Source organism: Myotis nattereri (genome assembly GCF_964212035.1).
Source record: "Myotis nattereri genome assembly, chromosome: 5".
Lineage (NCBI taxonomy): Eukaryota > Metazoa > Chordata > Mammalia > Chiroptera > Vespertilionidae > Myotis > Myotis nattereri.
This window is the reverse complement of record NC_138080.1, coordinates 86478893-86503980: the sequence shown is the minus strand read 5'-3', so window position 1 is coordinate 86503980 and position 25088 is coordinate 86478893. Positions and strand designations below refer to the sequence as shown.

Here is a 25088-nt window from a genome sequence, read left to right as displayed (position 1 = left end):
ACTCCTTTGTAAAACACTAAACAAAGCATGGTAATACTATACCTCCTCTACTAATCCTCCCCTTTACATTAAATATTCACTTCATTTTGAAATGATCCTTTGATGCACATATCTATAATAATAAAAGCATAATATGCTAATTAGACCGGACATTCTTCTGGACGTCCTTCCTTCCGGACAAAGCTACAGGAGGTGGGGGCTGAGGCAGAGGTGGCAGAGGGCCGCAGCACTGGGGCCAAGCCCTTGCATGAATTCCGTGCATCGGGCCTCTAGTTTATTAAATAAATGGATTGAGTACTTGAAAACAGATTCAAAAAACTTTCTTGGCATGATTCAATACTATGGTGATGATAAAGTATTATCAATATCATAGCTATGCAGCAGATATTGGTGAAGGAGAAAAGCTGGTGTCTAGTATTTTTAGCACCAAGTAGGGCAAGTTTGACTGATTTAGAAATCAGTTATAAGCAGAAAATGTTAGTATCACATATACACAATTTATGAAGATTTCTCCATCATCATAAACGACATATATTAGGGTTTGCTTCATCTGTAGTATGTATTAAATGATTCATTCATCATGCTTCTACATGACATGTGATTCTACACAAACACAATTACATCAATACAAGAGCAAACTACTGACAAAAAATATGCAACAAAAATTATTTACAAATATTTGTCTTCATTATATATACTAAAATGCTACCTAAATATGAGGTAGATTAAAGATAATCTCTTAATAAGGTTTATGTGTCTCTATATTCTCAGGCATAAGGCTTACCCTTTCCTAAATTTCACCTACTGAAAAAGACTGATAACCTCCTGTATGTACACAAAATCTTGTGTTTTTGCATTCTACAAAAATTTAGTAAACATATTTTAAAAACAGAGTTTTGATTATTTCAGAAAATATATTGCTAATTACAAAAGGTGCTTTTTAAAAGGTTCACTGGCCGAAACCGGTTTTGCTCAGTGGATAAAGCGTCGGCCTGCGGACTGAAGGGTCCCAGGTTCGATTCCGGTCAGGGGCATGTACCTGGGTTGCGGGCACATCCCCGGTGGGGGATGTGCAGGAGGCGGCTGGTTGATGTTTCTCTCTCATCGATGTTTCTGACTCTCTATCTCTCTCTCTTCCTCTCTGTAAAAAATCAATAAAATATATTTAAAAAAAATAAAATAAAATAAAATAAAAGGTTCACTGAAGATTGTTTTAGTATTACTAGCAAATATGGAACAACATCAGTGGTACCAACCCATCCTGTACTAAATGAAATCTTGACAAGGATAAGAAGGAAAAAAACTACATATAAATATTTTACAAAAAAATAATTTAACCCAAATTCTCTATTTTTTTATATCTCTATCACTGAACTCAAACTAGCATAGCAATCTAATTTCCACTTCTCAAGTTCCTTATGTTCCTTGAAAACAGAACAATTTTCTAAACATCATCAACATTTTCTGTTGAAATATTAAACAATGTTAACATTCTGTGATTTTAATTCCTAAATTAAAACTTACTTAGCTTCCTCAATTCTTCCATTCCTCTTTTATGAGGGGGCTCCTGAATAATTTTGTCAACATCCGCTCTTCCAATGAGATCATCAGGTCGGTCCCACATAGACAGACGGGTGGTAGGATTATAAAAGAAGACCCGCTCGTCACCAGTCCAAACAACACACCTAATAAGTGATTCAAACATAATGACCTTAGGTTATGGAACACATGTTATAGGTACGTCTTTCACTGTCATCCTGGCAAAAGGGATGGTGGTGGTGGAGGGGAAGGACATGTTTATATCACTTATAGTTATTTATAGGGAACCAAATATGGCTTTTAGAAGAGAGTTGACTAAGGTTAAAACAGCAGTTTCATATATTGAGAAAACCAGGAAAAGCAAAGCAATTTGTGATCAACTTAAAATGCTCAGACACTTGGTCTGGCACACTCAAATTGATAATGCTACATTTTAAACTATCACAAAGGATATGTTTCATGGCAACAATAATGCAATTAAGCATTCTAAAGCTAACCAACATACTATAGGACCATAGCTTTACATAATACTTCTTAATATTTCTTACTAAACCAGAATTACTCAAATGTAACCTACTATGAAGCCTTTATATCTGATTTCATCTAGTATAAAAAAATAAAGTACTGACTGAGCTATGGCACTGTAGCCCACTGCAGCTCACTGTTCCTGTTAATTACAACCAGACACTCAGGCAAAATAGGAAAAAAACAACAATTACATGAGGACCCTGTAAAGTTAAAAAAAAGTATAGAGGAGTCAAAATTTAGAGAAACAACTGCAAGGATATAAACCTCCCATTTCTCCTCCCTCAAACCTCTCCCCTGAGGGTGGCTCCTAGACACACAGTGGCATGATGACAGTAGCACAGGCAGCTGAAACTCCAATAGAAACCAGGTCTTTTTGGCCAGACAATCAAGTTAATCAACAGCTGCCAAACCCAAGGTGACCTAGATGTTGAAATTATCAGACAAAGTCTCTATTGTTGAAATAATCAGACAAAGGCTTTAAAGCAGCAATTATAATAATTAGGTTTTATGGCATAAAGAAAAACAAATTTGAATAAAAAGATAGGCGTTCTCAGCACAGAAATAGAAAATATTTAAAAAAGAAAAATGAAAAATACAACTGAAATTAAATTTCTCTGGGTGGTGGTAATAGAGGAAATGCTCGGTCAACCAGAAGATAGACAAATAATTATCCCATCTGAAGACCGGGGCAATTATGTCAAAATGCCTAATATACAGCACAACCAGAAACTCAAGATCCCGAAAGAAGAGAAGGATACTGGGTAGAAAAAATTTGAAGGCATAATGGCAAAAAACAAAAGAAAAAACAACTCCCCAAATTTGGTAAAAGACATTAATATTAAAGGTCAGTGAATTTATTTTGAGCATTCCCAGACCCAAAATTCAAGATACACACAAGGTCTTTATTTTGTTCGCCAGGAGCAAAACCCTTAATTACATCCAGTTTTATGCTGTGGCACACCCTTATGAGCTCTCCTGAGTGTCTTTTCTGACACCTTAGGAAACATCTTGCTAACAGATGCATAAAACAAATACTACAGATGCTCACAGATGCACAGTTGAAAGCTATGGCAGCTTAATGCTGAGATGCTGAATGTATTTCCCAGGGAAAGAACTTGGTTGAGGCCATTCTAGCTGCTGGAAAACAAATGCTGAACACTATTTTTGCTTTTCGCCTTTTTTCTTTAAAAAACGAAAATCCTCTTTGGATTTCTTTTAGTTAGTGAAAACAGGTACTAATGTAGATCTTTTCTAAAAGCAAAATGAATAAGATGAACTTTAAAAAAGTAAAGAATACCTATATTCAGATAGATTGTAAAAGCAGTAAAAACATATCGTTGCTTTTTGGTGGGTGGGAAAGGGAATGGAATGCTTCAAAGCATCCCAGGTTCGATTCCCAGTCAAGGCATATAACCAGGGAGGGTATGAGTACAAACCAGGGTGCGGATTCGATCCCAGGTCAGGGCACATACAGGAGGCAACCAATCAATGTTTCCCTCTCACATCGATGTTTCTCCCTCTCTCCCGTTTTTTCCCCTCTCCCCCTCCTTCCTTCCCTCCCTCCCTCTCTAAAAAATCAATAAAAACATACCTATAAATAAATATATAAATAAATAAATATATGTATCTTCCATCTGTGTCTACCAAAGAGGTCACAAAATAATGACTAATTCAGTAAAGTAACATCTCTAAATCCCACAATGAGGCCTATTAATGCCACTTCCCACAAAAAGAAACCAGTGCTCCCTGGAGAAAGGGCTAAATCTAGATCTGAGACAGGAAATATATGAGATAAGCTGGGAACATCTTGTAAGAGCAGAAAGCAAGGAAGGTATCAAAGACAGGGTTATAACAAAACTAAACAAAAAAACCTTAAGAGTCCATCTTAAGAGGCTTCACCTAACCAAAGATGAAACTGTACATCAACAAGGATAATAATTGCAATAGACAGAAACATAAAATATATTTAAATCTATGAATTTGTAATACTCAAACCAACTCATTATTCTGAAACTGGTCTATCCTTTCTTTCCTATGCCATTTGTTAAGGGGAAGCATCTCTCAAGTATTCCAGTTAATACCTGGAAAAAGAATGATAGAAACACATTACCACCACTTATTGATTTAATGGATCTAGGTCAGGTTTTGCAATTCAGCATTACTGGCATTTTGAGCCAAATAATCCTTCTTGAAGGGAGCTGTCCTGTGCATAGCAGAATGTTTAAGAAGTATCCCTGGCCTCTACCCACTAGATGTTACTAGTAACATCTAGACATTACCAAACATCCACTGATGGGGGGATGGGGAGGAGGGAGTGGCAAAGTTACTCCTCATTGAAAACCACTGATCTAGGCAACAAATAATCAGTAATGACTGGTAACATCACACAAAGAAACACCTAGATACACCCTGAGGAAAAGGCACATCATCACTTACGAACTAGTCTTGCAAAAGGATCAAACCTGAATCCGATCACATCTCTGTATCTGCTTGCTAGTTTGTAGAAAATTCAGAAATGGAGAACTCTAACAGCATATAGATGCAAATACAAAATCCAAACTGTAGGACTCTATAGAATAAACATGTTTATTTTTTTTTTTACAACAAAAACAAGGAGGAAAAAGCAAAATAAACAAGTTGGAGGGGAAGCTACAGATTGTAAGTCAACTTACTGCAATGTGAGGACTATACTGTATATGGATTAAGTTGCAGCAAGAACAGGAGAGAAAGCACTGATGTGGGGAGATAAATAAAAGGGAGAACCAGCTCTAGCCGGTTTGGGTCAGTGGATAGAGCATTGGCCTGCAGACTGAAGGGACCCAGGTTCAATTCCAGCCAAGGGCATGTACCTCAGTTGCAGGCTCCCAGACCTAATTGGGGGCATGTGGGAGGCAATCAATCAATGTGTCTCTCTTACATTTTACATTGGGTCTTTCTCTGTCTCCCCTCTCCCTTCCACTCTCTTTCTTAAAAATAAATAAATAGACGAAAAGAAAGAAAGAAAGAAGGAAAAGGAAAAGGAAAAGGAAAAGGAAAAAGGAAAAAGGAAAAAGGAAAAAGGAAAAGGAAAAGGAAAGGAAGAAAGAAAGAAAGAAAGAAAGAAAGAAAGAAAGAAAGAAAGAAAGATCCTTGGGTGAGGATTAAAAAAATATAAAAAGAAACGGAAAAACCAGACCAAAACAAAAGAAAAAGTAGATTATTCAACAATTAAATACAAAGACACAATTTTACATAGTTCTAGAAACATAATCAAATGTAGGTATATATACAAAAGCAAATTTAAACAATTTTAAACACTAAACAGTAGATTCAGAATCTCACAGTGTGCTTCAAGTCTATAATTAAGAAAAATAAACATTAACAGAAAGCACCATGAAGGGAGGAAGACACCACAGCAACTGAGTTTTACAACAAACAAAACCCAAAACATTCAGTAGATAAAAATACATATTTGACATATACTTTTTCTTTCTATAGGCTAAGCCATGTAACAAAGAAGTATGGCAAATAAATAAATAGCCCTCCTGGCGTGGCTCAGTGGTTGAGTGCTAACCTATGAACCAGGAAGTCACAGTTTGATTCCTGGTCAGGGCAAAAGCCCGGGTTGCAGGCTTGATTCCCAGTGTGAAGCGTGCAGGAGGCAGCTGATCAATGATTCTCTCTCATCACTGATGTTTCTCTCTCTCTCTCCTCCCTCTTCCTTCCTCTCTGAAATCAATAAAAATCTATTTTAATAAATAAATACTTTCTAATTAAACCAAGTACATACCATGGAGTACCAGGGATAGGGGTAGTAGCTACTGGCTTTGCCTTCTGGGCAGCCTTTTCTTCTTCGGTCATCTCCTCTTCTTTGGGCTCCTATGGGAAATGATATTACTCCTTTATTAATACCATAAAAGTTTACTAGAATGTTCCAAAAATACAAGTATCTGCAAATACCTCAAAGTGCAACCAATAGGAGGTTTGCTACGAGCACAGGAAGGGGAGACTAAGTAGAAATGTTTAATAATGTCCTAAATCCTGGCCCTTTAGACACAGGCAAATTCCAGTAGAGCAGACACTGGCAACAGCAGATGGTCCTATCTCACAGATTAACTAACCATCTGCTAGAAGCAGTAATGGGGAATACAGTATACAAAATGAAAGGAGACCTCTTCATTTAAGGTCATTTCCTTTTTTTGCTAACTTCCTTACTAATAAAACATGACTACTATTGTTCCCTCACCAAAGAAAGTTTCTAAAAACCAGAGCTCTTTTAATACTGTATGGAGACCATTCCATGCCTGGACAGATGAAATATAATGAACATTCCTCAAATATGAATTTGTACTTATAACTTTAACACATACCAGTCTGTAAGTCAGAAGGACTTTAACACATGCCAGTCTGTAAGTCAGAAGGTTGGATATCAGGTCCAAGCTCTGGACTAAGGCCCTTTCTTTCTACAGGCCTTGATTTACTATAAGTAGTTTAATGAAACTTTCAAAGGAAAAACTGGATGAGAAACTTCAAAGAACACTAAAATTTCTTAAATCAAATGTATAACAATTACCTAAAACTATTTCAAATGATTCTTCAGTTACAAGTAACTTGTACCCAACAATCAATGTCAGCTGCCATGCTACCAGGTTGTGGCCCTTTACCTCTTTTATCTCTTTTATTGGCTCTTCTTTAGGATCCTCCTCCTCTGTTTCCATTGGCAAAGGTTCTTCAGAAGGTTCTTTAATTGGCTCTTTAATCTTCTCTTCTAATTTTTCTATTTAAAAAGTTAAGATAATGTCACGCCATGGTTTTGATGTAATTTTCCAAAAGCTTTCAGAGACTAAGCAGTTAAGATATTCCATAACTAGAAGTTACTAACCATAAAGATAAAATGTTCTTCCTTATAATATCATTAATTTGAATCTATTATAATGCTCAACTTCAAATACCTTGCTATGCCAATCAGGAAACTGTCACTAAAAAGAAGTACTGATTTCAGAGGGATATAAAGTCTTTCAGTTCATTCATACATCGTTTGTAGCATTCATTTTGCTAAAAGGGACAAAATATTAAGATACTTAGGAACAGAAACAAACTTGCGGTATAGAAAATTATGAGTTTTCTTCATCCAAGACTTCAAGGGCCTAAATTCTTTACCGTATTTCAGAATATATACAATACAAACATTCCTTCCTGATCAGTACTATCAATCTTAATAATGATATCAATAATTATACAAAGTTATGCAATTCCTGATAATAGTAAAAATATGTATTTGTATATAGGTATAATTTAATTTATGGAAAAATGATGGGACAAATATGTAGTAGATGAACTTTTTTAAGTAAAATAGATGTTTATTCAGTAAGAATAAATAATCCAACTATGCAATTAGAAAAATCCCTCAAATGTGTTAGAAAGGAATTAACTCAGAATTTCAAATAGCCTTCTATTTATAATATCATAGTTTATATTATGTCTCACCAAGTCATTAAACTATACCTTTTTCTTTCAGTTCTTGGGGTTTTTCCCAGGTTGATTCTAATGTTCTATTATTATAATAATATGTCTTCCCATCTGCTGTTTTATATTCAGTCCACTCAGAAACAGCTGTTGCTCCAGCTAAGGTAGCAGGTGAAGCTGCAATAGCAACCTGGGGATGTATCATGGGTACAATAGGAGGAGCCATTCCTGGCAACACACCTAAAAGAAGAAGAATAAAAAGTTAGACCCAAGTATCAAATTGCAATTCAAAATAAAACTTTAAAATATGAGCTAAATCTTTCTATTAAATATTAATAAAAGAATAAGCCAGTTGGAATAAAAAAAAAATTCACATAAAATGTGACTTAATTACTCAAATCGACTTCCCTGGTTTATTTCTAATGGCTAAATTCAATTAGATGCATATATTCAACCCAAGAAGTACCTTAAGAATAGTCAGAAATTTGAGTCACACCTATGATGAACTCTCAACATAATAAATTATAAAAATCATGGTACATTCTCTACTTATTAACAGAAATATATTTTATAAGGACTTCTCAAATTGTAATAAAATAAAGGCAATGAACATATTAACTGAGTATATGTCCTGAGACAAAATTATTTTCTAATTCGAAGGTATCTAAAAAGGTATGAATAAAATCCTCAGCTTAAAGTAAATTACTGAGTTTATTATCAAATCTACTTTAAATATTAAGTGGTTAAGTCAAATATCCCTATAAACTGTCAGTCAGTTTAGACTTTTCCTTAAAAATAAAAAGTTTCTATTTTTTAAAAGGTAAGCCAGAATTTGTATTTTTACAAGATAGCTAAAAAAGTTGACATTACATAATATAATATAATTAAGAATATGTGAATTAAAATACAAAAATCCTCAAGTCCTATACTAGAATTTAGGTTTTGGGTAGTTATCTTCAATAACTTTAAAATGTAAATTTGTACAATACACACAAATATTCACACACACACACACACACATACACACACGTACACACAAATACTCACTAGCATGCAAGCATAATCACATCACTTTACACATGGAAATGATTTTTTTATATTTAACTTAAAAACACACATCAAAAAACAAAATTAAATGTTATGAATATGAGAATGAAGTTGTTTACACTTATTATACAAATTAAGTGATCTGACCTTATTTGCTTTTGTGAACCAAAGAAGCTAATACTACAGGCAATTGGGAAAATCAAGTGTTGGCCAAATATGACAACTGCATTTATACTGCTCATTAAAAAGAAAAATATAAAAAAATCCACTCATTTGGGCAAAAATAAATAAATAAAAGGATAAACAACAACATTCACTACCATGCCAACTTACAGACAAAACAAACTAAGATGGTTTTAAAAATTACCGGTCTTGGTGGTAGCGACTGTCTTTACATACGGGCAGCTTACTATTTGCATCATTGCTACACCTGTAAAATGGATAAGCAAGCATATGTTGGAAAGCTGCCATTGTATGTCGGCTACCACTGGGATTCAGGAAAATAATTTACCACTACAATTTAGAATGCTATTTCCAAGAATGGAATAAAATTTCTTTTTGTTTGACATTTTGTGGGAAGTGGCGCCAAATCCAATGATAATTCTAAATTATAGCATCAATTACCTTTTTATCAACCAGCTGTGATATGTGAAGGAGTCTAGAGAGTTTAAATTCAACAAAGGAAAGCCCCTTCGTTACAATACATAACAGGTTCTCACTGGGACCTTTTCTCACAGGACATCAAACCCATGCTGCTGTTGCTTAGATACCAGTGAAAGGCAGATGCAGCATGACACTGACAAGACACTTTCTCTGCTGCTTCTATGTGGGAACTAAAGCAGAAGCTGAGGCCTGGAGCATAACCATGCAGAATAAAAAAAGATAAGATAGGACAAAAAGGATGGGAGGGAAAGAAAGAAAAAAGGATATGAGATGAATTCAAATATCCCACTATAAATAAAAGGGCAAAGATGAAGAGTAGGATAGCTTACAACTAATGACAGAATATCCATGTTCCGTGCCTGCCCTATTCAATGCCAAGGGCTTGGAACACTGTGAAGGCAGGCTAACAGGTTAAGGAAAACACAGCCCTTTAATCTCATTAATAACTCCATGGGCTGTTTTGCTTCAGAAACCTCATCATTTAAGCCAGCTAAAGACATAGCACTTGTATTAAAGAATGGAAATTATGTACAGGTCTTAGAAGAATAAAGACCCATGATGCATTATGATGATGATATAAAAAGGGATTGAAAAGAAAAGCTGAAAAACTAAGGCTAATTGAGGACATTCAAAATTAAGAATGAATTAAAAATATTTTTAAAGGAAAAAGCTAAAGGATAAAGTAAAAGGGAATTTAATTTTATTTTCTATTTGTTTTGTCTAAAAAAACGAAACCTAGTTTGGTACCAATAACATTTAAAATAACGAACTATTTTCTTTCCCCACTAAAGTACTGGAAAAGAAATTTCTCCTCATTCAGAGACAAAAATTAAACCCCTGGATTTGTATATAATGTACCTATGTTCACGCACACACACACAAAAATACTGCTAGTTTTTTAAAAAGTGCCTTTTTTCTTTTTAACTATTTTAAATAAAGGACATTAAAGCTAAACTTTCCACTAACTCTGCGACTACAAAAAAAGCACTGATCATAAAAGCATGCTGAGTAAAGTTATATGTATAGTTTTATTTTCTGCTTAAAGAAAGCAATGAAAAATTCCTTTGGTAAAAAAGTTACATGTATTAAGTTTAAATCAGTATAAATGCTGCCATCTGCAGGACCACTGAACCTATTAAGTCAGCACTAGAAATTCAAATCCCAAAATACAGGGTGGGGGGGCAAAAGTAGATTTACAGTTGTAATACAAATAAGTAATATAATAATTAATAAATAGAGTGTATTCAGATCTGGGGCTCTCACACAAGAAAATAACTTTTGCATTCTCATAACTATAAACCTACTTTTGCCCTACTGTGTATATAAACTTATCCTCAAAGACTGTTCTCCAAAACCAACCCCCGCCCCCCACAAAGTAATTTTAACTATATGACTTAAACAGAAGAAAATAAAATCTCTTTGTATTTGTATTTTAGGCATAAATGTCATTGTTAAATATCAATCGGGGCAACATAACACTCTTGTTATTGACTATCAACATATAAACTACACTGAAAGGTCACGTGTTTCTTCTCATGCTAAAAGAGAAGGTTTTCTCTTTGGGTGATTATTACATGCATATCATGAAGACACAAAATAACCCCACATCTAAATTTTTAACCTTCTTTTAAAAGGAAGCATTGGCTGGGTGGCTCAGTAGAGCGTCGTCCCAATACAGCAAGGTGTGGGTTCAATCCCCAGTAAGGGCACATACAAGAACCAACCAATGAACACATATGTGGATGGGTGGAACGACAAATTGATGTTTCTCTCTATCACTGGCTCTCAATTTTTTTAATCCATAAAAAGTAAAATAAAACAAAATAAAGAAAGCATCTGTTCAACTTAGATACACCTCTACCCTCAAGTTATGTTGTATTAGGAAATTAAAAATTCCACTTAGCATTTTGGATAATTCTGTCACTGACAATAAGTTTCTTAAAATTCCAAATAAGATTTTAGTCTTAGAGATAAAAATCCTAATCCAATTTACTATGCCCATTTCCACCTCTTATACCAATATTTTCCCTAATTCTTCGCCTCTTTTTCTTCATCTTGTTTGCCTATCCCTTCTTTATAATCATCCCCATTAGAATTACACATTGCTATTTCAGCAGCATTTAAAGCTCCAAGATAAATTACATCCAAATCCCCCCTTTTCACCTTAATGCCAAATTAATATAATTCCTATTATATACAATGAGATAGATGTCATTGTACATAAAACCAAAGATCTGGAAAAGAGAAAAGCAAGTCTTTTCTTTTAAATATATTTTTATTGATTTCAGAGAGGAAGGGAGAGGAAAAGAGACAGAAATGTGGCAGCATCCTGCATACCCCCTACTAGGGATTGAGCCTGCTACCCAGGCATGTGCCCTGACTAGAAATCAAGTTGTGACCTGATTCACAGATCGACACTCAACCACTGAGAAACACCAGCCAGGTAAGTCTTTTTCTTTTCTAGTAAAGTACCTTGGAGGAACAAATTAAAGGAAAAATGAGAAAATGAATGAACATTGATATAAAAGATGCCTTGTTATATAAATAAATATGAATAATACTTTCTATAGAACACTAGCTCCCTCTCCAAAGAATCTTGTTATCTTGAGCAAAATTTTACAGAGTAACTCAAATTCTCTTCCAATTGACCTACAAAATGTCATTAGTGTCTGCCATTTATTAAATGCCTTTTACTTACAAACTTCACAGGTACCACATTTGGTCAAATGGTCACCACCATCTGTTCTAACATTTGATGGGTAGGGTCAGAGAAAGACCATGACATCAAAATGGAACTGTAACTGGAAGAATTTTATTGTGACAAAAAGTCCACTTTCTATAGAAATGAATTTTGCTATTCTGTACCTTTCACCCACTGGTCCTATTTAAAACCTCTAAAACAAAATGAAAAGTCCTCTCATAGATGATAGCCTTTCAAATAATGTTATTATGCAACCTCTCAATCTTCTCTCTACAGAATCAATAACCCCAGCTCTTAGACATCACTCAGAATCCAGGATCTGATTTTAATACTGTCCTTGACCCTAAAGAAGACCAAGATTGCACGATGTTAACAAGAATATCAAGCTATTCTCTATCAGTTAGTGTTCTACAAAAAGTATGTCCAAAGAGGAAAGTAATCCAACTACTTTTAAATTTAATTTAGAAAGTGAGTAATCCCTACTATTAGAGAAAACATTTTTGGTTTTTTAAACATTGTACTGGGCATTTAATTATCTAACACTGTCAACGTGTAAAAAGTACCCCCCAAAAAACAACACACATCACCAATTCTTGAAAGTTTTTGGTTTCTTTCTTGCAAGATGCAATATCTGAAAGTGCTCTTTTCAAAATAGTCACAGGAAAAAGACCAGAGAGTGATAATTAAAATGTGTTTAAGTCTAAGAAACAGCTGTATCACAATCCTATCCTTACACAGAAGCTAGTACAACAAAGCGGTAATAGATAGTGGGAAAAATGAAAAATTGGGATACAAGAACCCTAGGTTCTATTCATCTTTGCTACAAATTAGCCCTGTGAACTTGACCTATGGCATATAGTTTTCAACTATAATATTAAAATAGACCTCGGATTAAGGATTAAATGCATTCAAATTAGGATGCCCAACATTATCACTGCTTAATTCATACAAGAGAATTATACTCCACAATCTTTTCATTCCTTTTCTAGATGTAACGATTTCCCCTAAGACAAAAAAACACAACACAGAACCATGAATTCACCATAATTATCTAAATGTTTAAATGGTGCATTTTACACTTCACAATTGTTACAAGGGAAACTTCTGATTTCTATTTTAGATAAATTTTTTACAGTTAGGTGACTCACATTTCCATTCCAGTATAGCATAGTTATTAAGAGCATGGTACTTTGATCTGAAATGCCCAGGCTCAAATCCAGCACCATCACTTATGAGTTCTGTGTACCTACCTCAAAGATGGTTGTGAAAATTAAATTAATTACATGTAAAGTGCTCAGAATCATGCACAATATATAATAAATCACTGAACTTGTGTTACCTATCAATGACTTATGATCTCTCAACTTCATAGATTCAATCCCTTAAAAATACTGCACTTAGAACATATTTACACAAGATAATTGTTTTTAATTCATTGAGGCCATTATTCAAAATGGAGTGTAGCTTTAAATGTGGCTCTGATTTTAAGACATGTAAACAACAACAAAAAGGACATTTATCAAAACTGAAGAAAAAATATTGCAGTTAGCCATGAATCGTTCAAAAACGTTTCAAACAGGTGAGATTCAAGGCAAATTCCAAATGCAACAGACACATGAGAACAAACTAATTGACAGTATGAAAACATAGCTGGAAATATTATTATAATCTATTGGTTTACCTGGAAGTGGAATTGGCATGCCAGGAAGGGGAACACGAAACGGAGGTACCATTACTGGTGGAAAAGCAGGTATTGCTGCTGCTGGTTGAGGTACTGAATGAGGGACAGCAGGAGGTAACGTCTGGGGGTGCGGCTGGGGAACGTTTTGCACAGGTGTGGCTGTAGGAGCAGGAGTTGAAACACTAACTGTAGGCGTAGCAACTGAAACAGCAGAACTTGGGGTCTGATCTTGTGTTGTGGGTGCTGATAAAAGATAAAACAAAAATATGTATCACTCCTTCATAAACCACTTTACTCTATTCATTCATCATTCACTCATTCAGTCAGTATTTAAGTGCCCATTCCATGCACTGCAAGAAATTTGTAACAAGGTCTCTGTCTTCAAGAAGCTTGAAAATAGTTAAAAGAAATATAAAAAGTAACTAAAATACAAAGAGAAATGGAATAAATGTATAGGCATGTAAATCAAGACCCAAAGACCATTTTTAACAGAGAGGTACAGAAAATGTTATGCTGTGATGGAAGGCATTGATAGATTAGGATTTCAACAAGGAAAATGACAAAGTGGAAAGAGAAAATAAGTAGTGGGAATAAATAAAAGCAAAGAATAGGAAACAACCAGGAACTATTTATAAAACAGACGGCAAGCAGTCAACCAGTAAAACACTAGGCATACCATCAGAACTAGTGAGTTATGGCTGGAAAAGTAGGCCAGAGGCACAAAGTAGGCCTTGAACAAAAGTATGTACTTTACTAGGTAGGGGAAGGAAAGAACTTATATAAATGTAGAAAAATGATCTATAAGAATGCACACCAAAATATTGTATCATTATGTCAGTGTATGTATGCCTTTCACTTTTTACATATGCTTCTTTTAGACTTTGAATTTTTAACAAGAATGTATTCACGTGTAATTACTAGTATGATTTCGTGAATATTAAAAAGGTGTGGGGAGGCTGATTTAAGGTTTCTGTTTTGAAGAATAATCAATGTTCATTTGAAGAATTAACTGGCAGATGCATAAGAAAAAGAAAAGAAATAACAAAGGTGGGAAAACCAATTTCAACATATCTGGAATTTTGTCCAAGCAAAAAAGAACAGATAGAAAAAGAAATGCAATAACTAATGACTGACTGGATAGAAACAAAAAGAATAAAAAACAACTTTGGTTTTTCTATAATTATTTCAAAAGAAAAAAGAAAATGAAAAACAAAAAACTCCGGTTTCCAGTATAAGAGACCAGGAGAATGAGAAATTCAGGATAATTTGGTTTGGCTAATATGTTATTTTTAAATATCAAAATTAAAACATTTTATCCCTAGTAATTACATCAAAATCAAACTGTGACCTAAATATAAAATTCATATTTCTTCAAGTTTCAGTTCTCAAATATTACAAAACATTTTTGTTATTTATTCATAACCCATATAATTTCAAAACAAAAATTCATTGTGGTGATTCACTGGTAAAAAATACTTCATCTTTCTCTTGTTATAAAGAAAAATGTCAAACTCTACCTATATTGAACTAAGAATTTATCAAATTAAATAAAATAAAGCAGTGCTTTCCTAATATTTTATTCTAAGGGAAAGCACACTGTTTAACACAAACCACCCAGTACTCCAACTGACAACAAAATTGGTCAGTAACTTTTTCAGCGCCTAATAATGAAAAAACTCACTTAGGCTGGGAAGATGTGAGCAATTTCATACTTGTTAATAAGGGACTCACCTTGGCTAAATAGACAGCAGGGCCAAACAAGTATCTTCAGGGGCCCAGGAATGAATTGTTGGTCTAGCATAGACCTAGCCTTAGGGTACAGTATCATATTAATATAATTTTATAACATTGTGAAAAATACAAATTACATGCAACATTTGCCCAGTCCCATACACATACCATTTAGCATTTGTAATCTATTGTAATGGCTGAAAATATATTTAGTTATTCTTCCCAACTTCCCTGAGAAGTAGGATTTATTAGCATTTTTCACAATCTTGCAGAGGATAAAATGAGTTTATACTCAACTGGAGTTCAAATTATAAATATCTTAATTTTTATTTCCATTTGCCCAGGTCTATACTGCAGTTCACAGAATTACATTTTTTTTAAATATAATGATAATAGTATGTAGAAATAATTACCAAAGTTTTGTACAAATTACTGTAGTCAGAAAATAAAATGTTATAAAGGCATCAAATTCCAAGTGGAAAGGAACACCAAGGGAGAAGGCAAAAAGTATTCAATTCAACCCATTTCTCTTGCTGATACAGGATTTTCTGATTTGATTAGTGGAAATAAGTCATGAGAGAAAAAGGATAAAGGCAATAAAAGAATTAAATGGAAACTGGGAAAATGACAGCTAGGACTTTATAGTAGATAAATTCCTACTAATTCTATCTGCTAAAATAACTGAAACACTAGGTCTCAAAATATATTATTAATCCAGCCTCAGATCTCAACTAGAAAAGATAAGTGACTGCAACAACAGATGGAGAAGTTTTAATACTGTAGCATGACAATACTTCATCACAATGAGTCAAGTAAAATAAAAAGACATCAGGAATACTCAGAAAGACATCAAAATTGATGTTTAAAGGCAGTAAAAAGAACGTGATTTTGCTATTCTGTCCTTAGAATAAAGGCCTCCCAGTAACTGAAGGGGAGTGCAAAAAATGACAAATTGGAGTGTTCTGACAAGAATAGTTGATAATCACAAGATAGCTATGGGCCTGAAGACCACCCTGATATAGAAATGGAATGTATGTAGGATAAAGTATTTGGCTACCCATTTTCCTTAGAACAAAGTAGTTCTCCTTCCTAAGGCAGAAAACAAAACAGCAGAGCCTCCACAGAGAACCACACTGCTTTTATTAATCCCCCTCGCCCATTACCACCACAGGTACCCCATAAAAGCTGGCAGTTTTCTGCCCTGCCACATAGGTTTTAGAAGCACTAGCCTATAGAAGGGCAAAGACCCTCAAACAGCTAGCTGTTAACTTCCATATAAGAATTCACTGTTATACTTCCATATCAAAATTTATCTTCCTATTAAGTATATTTTCGTCTAAAAATTATCAAGTAGGGCCTTTAAAAAACTGCCTCCACATTACACGTATCTTATTCTTATAGGTTATTTCTTGTATCAATAAAATAAAGTCAAATTTAAATCTATTATTAAATTTCTCTCATATACATATTCCTTACAATGTACTATATACTAATAATGCCCAAGTCCCTAAAATATTGGGGAAAGGGACATTTTTTATTTTCTTGTTTTCATCTCTATTATCCATGTAGCAAAATAATCCAAAATTGTAATAACCTTGTGGAGACATGTATTTTCATAACAGTACCATAAATAATCAAAACAATAAAATCATTATTTAAATATTCTGAGGCTCAATCTCAGCTTGTAGAATAAGTAGCAACAAATAAAAAGTAGTGGTATAAATATTAATGGCAATCTTTTAAGCATACTAATATATTATTTTTTCTTCATCCCTAAAAACTGCTATTAAGCACCTCTCATATTTTAGAAAAGATCTAACCTTTGGGCCTCTATAACTTTATACCTGAAAATTCTCTTACCCTTTTGACCACTTCTTTTCCAACTCCTCATTTCATCTGCCTATGTCCCGTTATAGGGTCTATTCACCTCTAAATGAGTACTGAAAAGTTCCTAGTAAGTTTCCAATTTCAACACTACCCAAAAAATGAGCATCAGAAAAATCTCCCAGAACACTGCATTTCTACAGGCTCCCTATTACCTGCCTGACTCACCCATTTGCCTGGTTCTTAAAACTCATAATCTGATGTCACTCTTATTCAATTTACTAACCAATATAAACCGTCCCACCTCAAAAGAGTACCTTAACAATCCCCCAAACTACACTTACACTCATTTCCTGAACTTTATGCTGTTCCTCTCTACTTAAGAGACTTCTCCTTACTTTTGAACTTACTCAAATTCTACTACAAATCCTGCATGATCAGCCTTAATACCCATGCAATCCACCAACCTGTCTCTCCGTTTTCTCAAATTGTTACACCTTCTATTTTCGCTGTAAATTTTGCACACTATTTTACATGCATTATGCTGGCCTCCTCAATTAGAAAAACTGAAGTTCTATAAGATAGAGAACAAGACTTTCACTTATTTTGCAAAGCTCACAGCACCCAGCATTACTGTTTGCCAAGTTGAATAGCTAACTGTACTTCCCCGGTTTAGCTTCATGAATTGCAACTGGGCAAAAAATTTCTTCTACTAATGTAAATTTCTGTTCTTCTTTAACCAAAAGTCTTATGTCAAAAATATTTTTTAAATAACATCAAGGATAATATATAAACACTAGTATCATTTTGGAATGCAGTGCCTAGTTGTCCATTTCCCTAGCTGCTAAATAAAAACACATGCTGACTGGTACTCACTTGATACTGTCTGCGAAACCGAAGAGGCAGTTGTCGTGGTAGAAGTAGTAGAGGATGGGGTGGATGATGATGTTGAAGTGGATACTGCCGGTGCTGGGCTACTAGTCGTAGGGGTGGAAGCTCCTACTGCTTGTGCTTGCACTTGCGCCTGGGCCTGGGCCTGGGCCTGAGCCTGAGCCTGAGCCTGAGCCTGAGCCTGTGCTTGCGCCTGGGCCTGGGCCTGGGCCTGTGCTTGGGCCTGGGCCTGTGCTTGCGCCTGAGCCTGGGCCTGGGCCTGAGCCTGGGCTTGTGCCTGTGCCTGCGCCTGGGCCTGGGCCTGGGCCTGGGCCTGCGCCTGGGCTTGGGCTTGGGCCTGGGCCTGAACCTGTGCCTGGGCTGCAAGCATAGGTGTCAGTTCTGACTGCTGAATAACCTTAACTCCATCTGGCTTGCTCCAGGCAGATTCACGTGTCCGAGCATTATAATAATAAACCTGCAGAGGAAGCAAAATCACTGGTATCATAGAATCTGTCAACTGTCATTAAAAACCAATAATGCAACTATATTTTGCCTTAAACTTAAGTTATTGGGGGAAATTTTCTATAATGAGCATGCTATATTTTTAACACATATATTATTTTTGTGCAGTTAACACTGCTGTCCTGCAAAGTTGACCCCTGGCTGGCATCTGGGAACTTGGATTTGGAGAGGGTTACCACCATTCCCTAACTGGTAAGAACAGCAGCTCACTGTGCCTAAATTGTTTACACAAAAATGCAATTCATGCTAAATGTCTGCTTTCCCTCTGAAAGTCTGGAATTTTGTTATGTGCCGGGCAAAGGGTGCCAGTCCCCAATGAAATCCCTTGACTCCCCAGCTCAAATGAGCTTCTCTGATAGACAACCCTTCACGTATGTTGTCACAATTCCATGCTGGAGAAATTATACATACTCCATGTGCTTCCAAAGAGTGGACTCTTGGAAGCTTGTGATTCATTTCCTATAGACTCCGTCCCATTACCTTTTTCTCTTTGCTGGTTTTGCTTTGTATCCTTCACTGCAATTAGTCTTAGCTGTGGGTACAACTACATGCTGAGTCCTGTGAGTCCTCCTGGTGAATACTAAACCTTAGAGTTGTTTTGAGGACCCATAATACATATTTAAAATACAAGCTTCCAGAATCACAGGTAAACAGATGTAAGCATTCTAGTCTGCATGGAAGTCCAATCCACTAAGCCTTTCATCAAGTCCCACCGCACGCCCTGCTTACCCCAGGCTCATTCTTAATTGGCAAGAATATTGTCATTGATCTCAATTTACCAGAACTCTTTAAGTTTTACTCTTCTGTCACTAAGGAGTTAATAACCTAAATATATTTTCTAATTTACCTTCCCATCTGGCGTTTTATTTTCAACCCATATCTCCTCAGTAGGAGGCAGTGCTGGAGTACCAGGGGCAGTCACAGGAGGCATTCCTGGTGGAAACATCATACCCGGAGGAGGAGGCATGGTTCCCATGGGTGGAGGCATGAAAGGCGGTCTCTGTTAATTCGCAAGAACAGTAATGGTCACTTGTATTTATCTTTTTTCCTTTCAAATTATTACTAAATTCTACCCCAAAGGAAAGTATTATAAGAGCAACCAAAGTAGCTTTACAGTCCATTCAAAAACACTCATCTAGGATGCATAAGCAAAGTTTCTCTGGAACAAAACAGATTGGAAAGAAATACATCAACATATAGTAGTTATCTCTAGGTAATAGCATTATGGGCGAATTTCATTTTATTATTTATACTTTAACTGCATATTTCACACACTAGGTACTAGATTACCTTCAGAAGAAAATAAGCGACTTTTGTATCTTTTTTAATACCAGGCACACCAATGCCTCCACCTCTCACTTACAATAAGAACCAAGCAAAGGAGAAACATTATTTTACAAATAACATAGCAACAACTAAAAGAGAAAAACTGAATATAGCTAATCCCTTTTCCTACAAGAAAAAAATATTAGCTAGAAAAATATTCATCATTTTCTATTTTTCAAATAATAGTAATAATAAGTAGCTCACCAATGGCATGAACATCAGTTAAGTTTAAAAGATATAGTAAAATAATTATCCATTTTACTTTTAGTGGAAAATAAGAATTTAAATGGTATATGTTACAATTTTTTTATTTAATTTCCTGGAGCTATTACTAATTCAATCCTATCACTATCATTCTTTAATGATTATTGACACAACATTAACATTCTGAGCCACACAATTCAACTGTAACTACTAACCTTACTTACTAAAGCAGACAAGTGGTATAACATTTTAACAACAGATTTTGAATGGGGATTCAAAGACATCCTCTTTAATTACAAGTAACAATAAATTTCAGTTATCTAAAGCATCTTAATCTGGATAATGGAACTAACACCATGCTAATAATATGAAACAGTACTTCATTTTCTTTCCCAGACTTCAGATTTTTTTTAAAAAAATTCAGTTTAGTGTCTTTCAAGCATCAGCACACAGACCCACATTCTATAAAATATCCACCCCAAAGCACATTAACTGGATATCACTTGGATTTAATGTAAAACCACACAATTATCTATTAAGACCAAGAAAACATCACAACATTGGAAAGTATCCCATTACAACATCTGATATATTTCCATTAGAGGGTTACATCAGTCCATTACATTTTATAATATTCTGCAAGTACGTTTAACTCTTAAAGGCCCAAATTAGAATAAATTCATATGTAACAAGTTATACCAGAGACAGTCAAAAATCTATTTCTTATTCTAATCTCAGAGAAAATATAAAACTTCTTTAACGATTTGTTTAAGGGGGTAGGGGCTATTCATTACTAGGAAGGCAATAAAATTATTAAATATTAAAACCTGTGTCTCTTCCATAAATATGACCCTATCTAAATAGAGTTAACATCACTCCCGTAGTACTTTGTTATCTTTTGTTATTTTTAGTGAGTTCATTCTTGATTATTTAAACTAATGGGAAATAGATGATACCACTATATCTATTTGGTTTCGGAATAGTATAGGCTGGATAAACTAAGAAAAACAGAGATACATACCCAAACAAAAACAATACAACCTCAAAAGTAGACATTTGAGAGAGGCCACCTTCGTGACCTCATTTCAGACAGTAATTGAGTCTATATATCCTAGAGAGGGATCTGTGCCTCAGGTTAAAATACCAGAAAAGTTTTTATTTAAAGAAATCCCACAATTCTATTTCTAAAATTATAAAATAACCTCTTTTGTCCCCCAGGGAAGAAAAATATTCAAACAATGTGCTTACAAAATGCATTTGTTCTAGATCAGGGGTCCTCAAACTATGGCCCGCGGGCCACATGCATATACAAATATTGTATTTGTTCCCGTTTTGTTTTTTTACTTCAAAATAAGTTATGTGCAGTGTGCATAGGAATTTGTTCATAGTTTTTTTTTAAACTATAGTCCGGCCCTCCAATGGTCCGAGGGACAGTGAACTGGCCCCCTGTTTAAAAAGTTTGAGGACCCCTGTTCTAGATTCTATCCTAAGCTTCATTTGTGGCAAGAATTGCTCAGAACATATATACATTATGTATGTATATATACTTAATGATAAAATGTATCACTGGTTGAGCATTGACCTATGAACCAGGCAGTCATGGTTCTGGTCAGGGCACATGCCCAGGATTGTAGGCTCGATCCCCAGTAGGGGGTGTGCACGAGGCAGCCAATCAATAATTCTCTCTCATCATTGATGTTGTTCTCTCTCTCCCTTTCTCTAAAATCAATAAAAATATATTTTAAGAATAATAAAATATTAAAAAATAAATAGCAATAACTAAAACAATTATACCTTTAAAATTCAAACTTCATTTCCCATAAAGAAGATGGGTTACTAAAGACAATTCTCAGAAATAAAGGCAGGTAAGAAATACTCTATTTAATCCTGTTTCCTATGAAGTATATTTTTCTATCTAAATTCCCATTCTGAATTTCTACTCAAAACCACTGCTTTTGGGACAACAAATTAATATATGGATTATATTTTCCTATAAAGTGAAACTAAGAACACAGTTTTTAAGGCAAAACTGACATACAATATTAATATTAACAACAATGAAGGAATGACAACTTCTATATTCTTTACCTGAAGGTGTGGAGGGCCCATAGGTGGAGGAATCCCTCCTGGAGGAGGCATTGGTGGCATATTAGGATCAAAAGGAGGACGTCCAAAGGGGGGCCGAGGTGGTGGAGGAGGGCCTCGCATCATACCAAAAGGTGGAGGAGGTCGCATGAGAGGTGGTGGGCCTCGCATCACTGCATTTGGTGGGGGAGCTGGGCCTCGAAACCTTAAGGCCTGCTGTTGAGCCATCCTGTGGGAAAAACAATGAATTAGTTTTTCTTTCTCAAAATTACAAAAATGTAGTTACTGATCTCTAATTACATCAAATTCAATGGGCCCTTAAGAGCAAGTGGAGTTGGAAAGGCATAATTTTGCAACCATCACAGTAAAAGTGCATCAGTAAGAATGATCCATGGACACCAAATCTAGGAGGAAAGCTGGATGAAGAGGATATCCAGATGATCTTAAAATGTCTCCTCACATGCTGCTTATGATTGCAAGGGAAAATGAAAAAAACCCTATGTAACAGGGAAATCATGCAACATCTTGACCAGTGGATCTCATTAATATCATCGAAAAAGGACAAGATGGACATCATGTGACTGAGAGGAACACATCACCTATTTCAGGCAAGAATGTATATTCTCAAATTAATGATGAAACAGTAGGCAAACACAAAAAATGGAATGTTCTATTTAAAAGGGGGAAGCAGAGGATATATTCTTCAGAAATGTGGATATTATACATAAAAGACAAAGGCAGGCTGTGGAAATGTATTACATTAAAGGAGCTAAAGAGACATGACAACACAACACTAATTCTAAACCAAATCCTATCCTAAAGGGAAGAAATGCTATAAAAAACACTGGATTAACGAACAACACTAGGATACGAACAACAGATTAAAGTATTGTATCGTTGTAAATTTATGAAGTTGGTAACTGTATTTAGGCAAAGTATCTCTATTCTTAGAAAATGCATACTTAAGTACTTAAAAGCAAAGGGCTATGGTATATGTATCTTACCCTCAAAAAGTTCAGAGTAACAGAGCATGCATGTGGGCAAATAATAAAGCAGAAGAGGTAAAATATTAATACCAAGTATACTATCTTTATTTTTTGCAACTTTTGGTAAGTTTGAAATTACTTCTAAATACAAAGTTTTTTTGTACCTCCATACAGGGGCGGAGGGTAGCAGGCTTACGAGATTACTAGTATTCTCTACCTAAACGGAAAGCCTTTCTCTACACTGCACCCTACCCCACCCTTCAATCTCTAGCTAAAACACCCTGGCTTATTTTCTCTATGGTATTTCAGCAGATACATAGTATTACATGTTATTATCTATCTCCCTCTCACAAGTGCTTTTTAAAAAAATAAAAATTATTCACTCTTAAAAGTAATTACTATGTGTCAGGCAGTGCTCTAAGCTCTTTTTAAGTCCTTTAGTCATCATTAACTACCCTATGAGATATACTAGAGGCCTGGTGCACGAGATTCCTGCACTTGGGGGGTGGGGGGGACCCTCAGCCCGGCCTGTGCCCTCTCACAGTCCAGGACCCCTCGGGGGATGTCTGCCTGCTGGCTTAGGCCCGATGCCCCTGGAGATGGGGCCTAAGCCAGCAGTCAGACATCCCTCTCGCAGTCTGGGACCCCTCGCACCTTACCACTGCAGGCAGGAGAGGCTCCTGCCACCACTGCTGTGCTTGCCAGCTGTGAGCCCAGGGCAGCTCTGGCTCAGGGGCGCTCCCCCTTTGGGAGTGCACTGACTACCAGGGGGCAGCTCCTGCATTGAGCGTCTGCCCCCTAGTGGTCAGTGCGTGTCATAGTGATTGGTCGACTGATCGTTTGGTCAACTGGTCATAACTGTCACTTAGGCTTTTATATATATAGATACTATCAACCTCATTTTATACATGAGGACACTAAAGCAAGTTGAAGTCAAATAATTTGTCCCAAGGCCACAAAGCTGGTTGAGTGGAAAAGCCAGGATTCAAACACAAGCAAATATCTCTTAAACACTACCCGACACTGTGTATATACTAAGCTCCTTTAGAGTAGAAATTCTGTCCTGTTCATCCTTACAACCCCTATACATAGTTAGGTCTGCACATATTAGGCCTAAACAAATATTTGTTGAATGAACCAATGAATACCTACCTAGGTGATATTGTACCTACACTACCTCACAATAGGGTATGTAGAATCTTATAAACATTATTAGAGGCCCAGTGCATGAATTCGTGCACCAGAGGGGTCTCCTCGGCCTGGCCTGCGGGATTGAGCTGAAACAGGCTCTCCGACATCCCTGAGGGGTCCCGAATTGCAAGAGGGTGCAGGCCAGGCTGAGGGACCCCACTGGTGCACAACTGGGCTGGGGAGGGACTGCGGGAGGGGTACAGGGTGTGTCCCGCCCATCTCGATCAGTCCTGATCAGCCAGACCCCAGCAGCAAGGTAACCTACTGGTCAAAGCATCTGCCCCCTGGTGGTCAGTGCACATCATAGCGAGCAGATGACTGGCCTTAGCATATCATTAGCATATTATGCTTTGATTGTTTGAATAGCTGACCGGTGGACCGGACACTTAGCATATTAGGCTTTTATCATGTAAAATTGGCATGTTTACTATAATTTGCCATAATCAATTGAGTACCTACCTATCAGTCTTCCCAGTAGTTACTATAAATCTCTCCATGATTAATGAAATGTACATTTCTGTGCTCAAGAAAAAATTAACAATTACACTGGGTTGTTTTTGTGTGTGTGTGTGTGTTTTTGTGTGTGTTTTTTTTAATTCTCACCGGAAAATATTTTTCCATTGATTTTTAGGGAGAGTAGAGAGGAGAGAGGGAAAGACAGAAACACTGATGTGAAAGAAGCACACTGATTGGTTGCTTTCTGCACGAGTCCTGTCCAGGGCCCAGGCCCGGGAGGAGCCTG

At 35.9% G+C, this 25088-nt stretch overlaps 1 protein-coding gene across 4 annotated transcripts in view; it reads right to left on the bottom strand.

Annotated features, from left to right (window-relative positions):
- Window positions 1-25088, bottom strand: part of TCERG1 (transcription elongation regulator 1) — a 59752-nt gene that overhangs the window by 26844 nt on the left and 7820 nt on the right. The window contains exons 2-10 of one of the 4 annotated variants that reach the window (XM_081091200.1): window positions 22173-22398; window positions 19402-19554; window positions 18036-18507; window positions 13605-13847; window positions 8927-8989; window positions 7552-7752; window positions 6711-6823; window positions 5837-5925; window positions 1525-1685 (exon numbers count right to left, since the gene is read on the bottom strand). In XM_081091200.1, the coding sequence (XP_080947326.1) occupies window positions 1525-1685; window positions 5837-5925; window positions 6711-6823; window positions 7552-7752; window positions 8927-8989; window positions 13605-13847; window positions 18036-18507; window positions 19402-19554; window positions 22173-22398 (1721 nt within the window). The remainder of the gene's footprint in view (window positions 1-1524; window positions 1686-5836; window positions 5926-6710; window positions 6824-7551; window positions 7753-8926; window positions 8990-13604; window positions 13848-18035; window positions 18508-19401; window positions 19555-22172; window positions 22399-25088) is intronic. The other 3 variants (XM_081091202.1, XM_081091201.1, XM_081091203.1) reach the window with 3 other exon arrangements.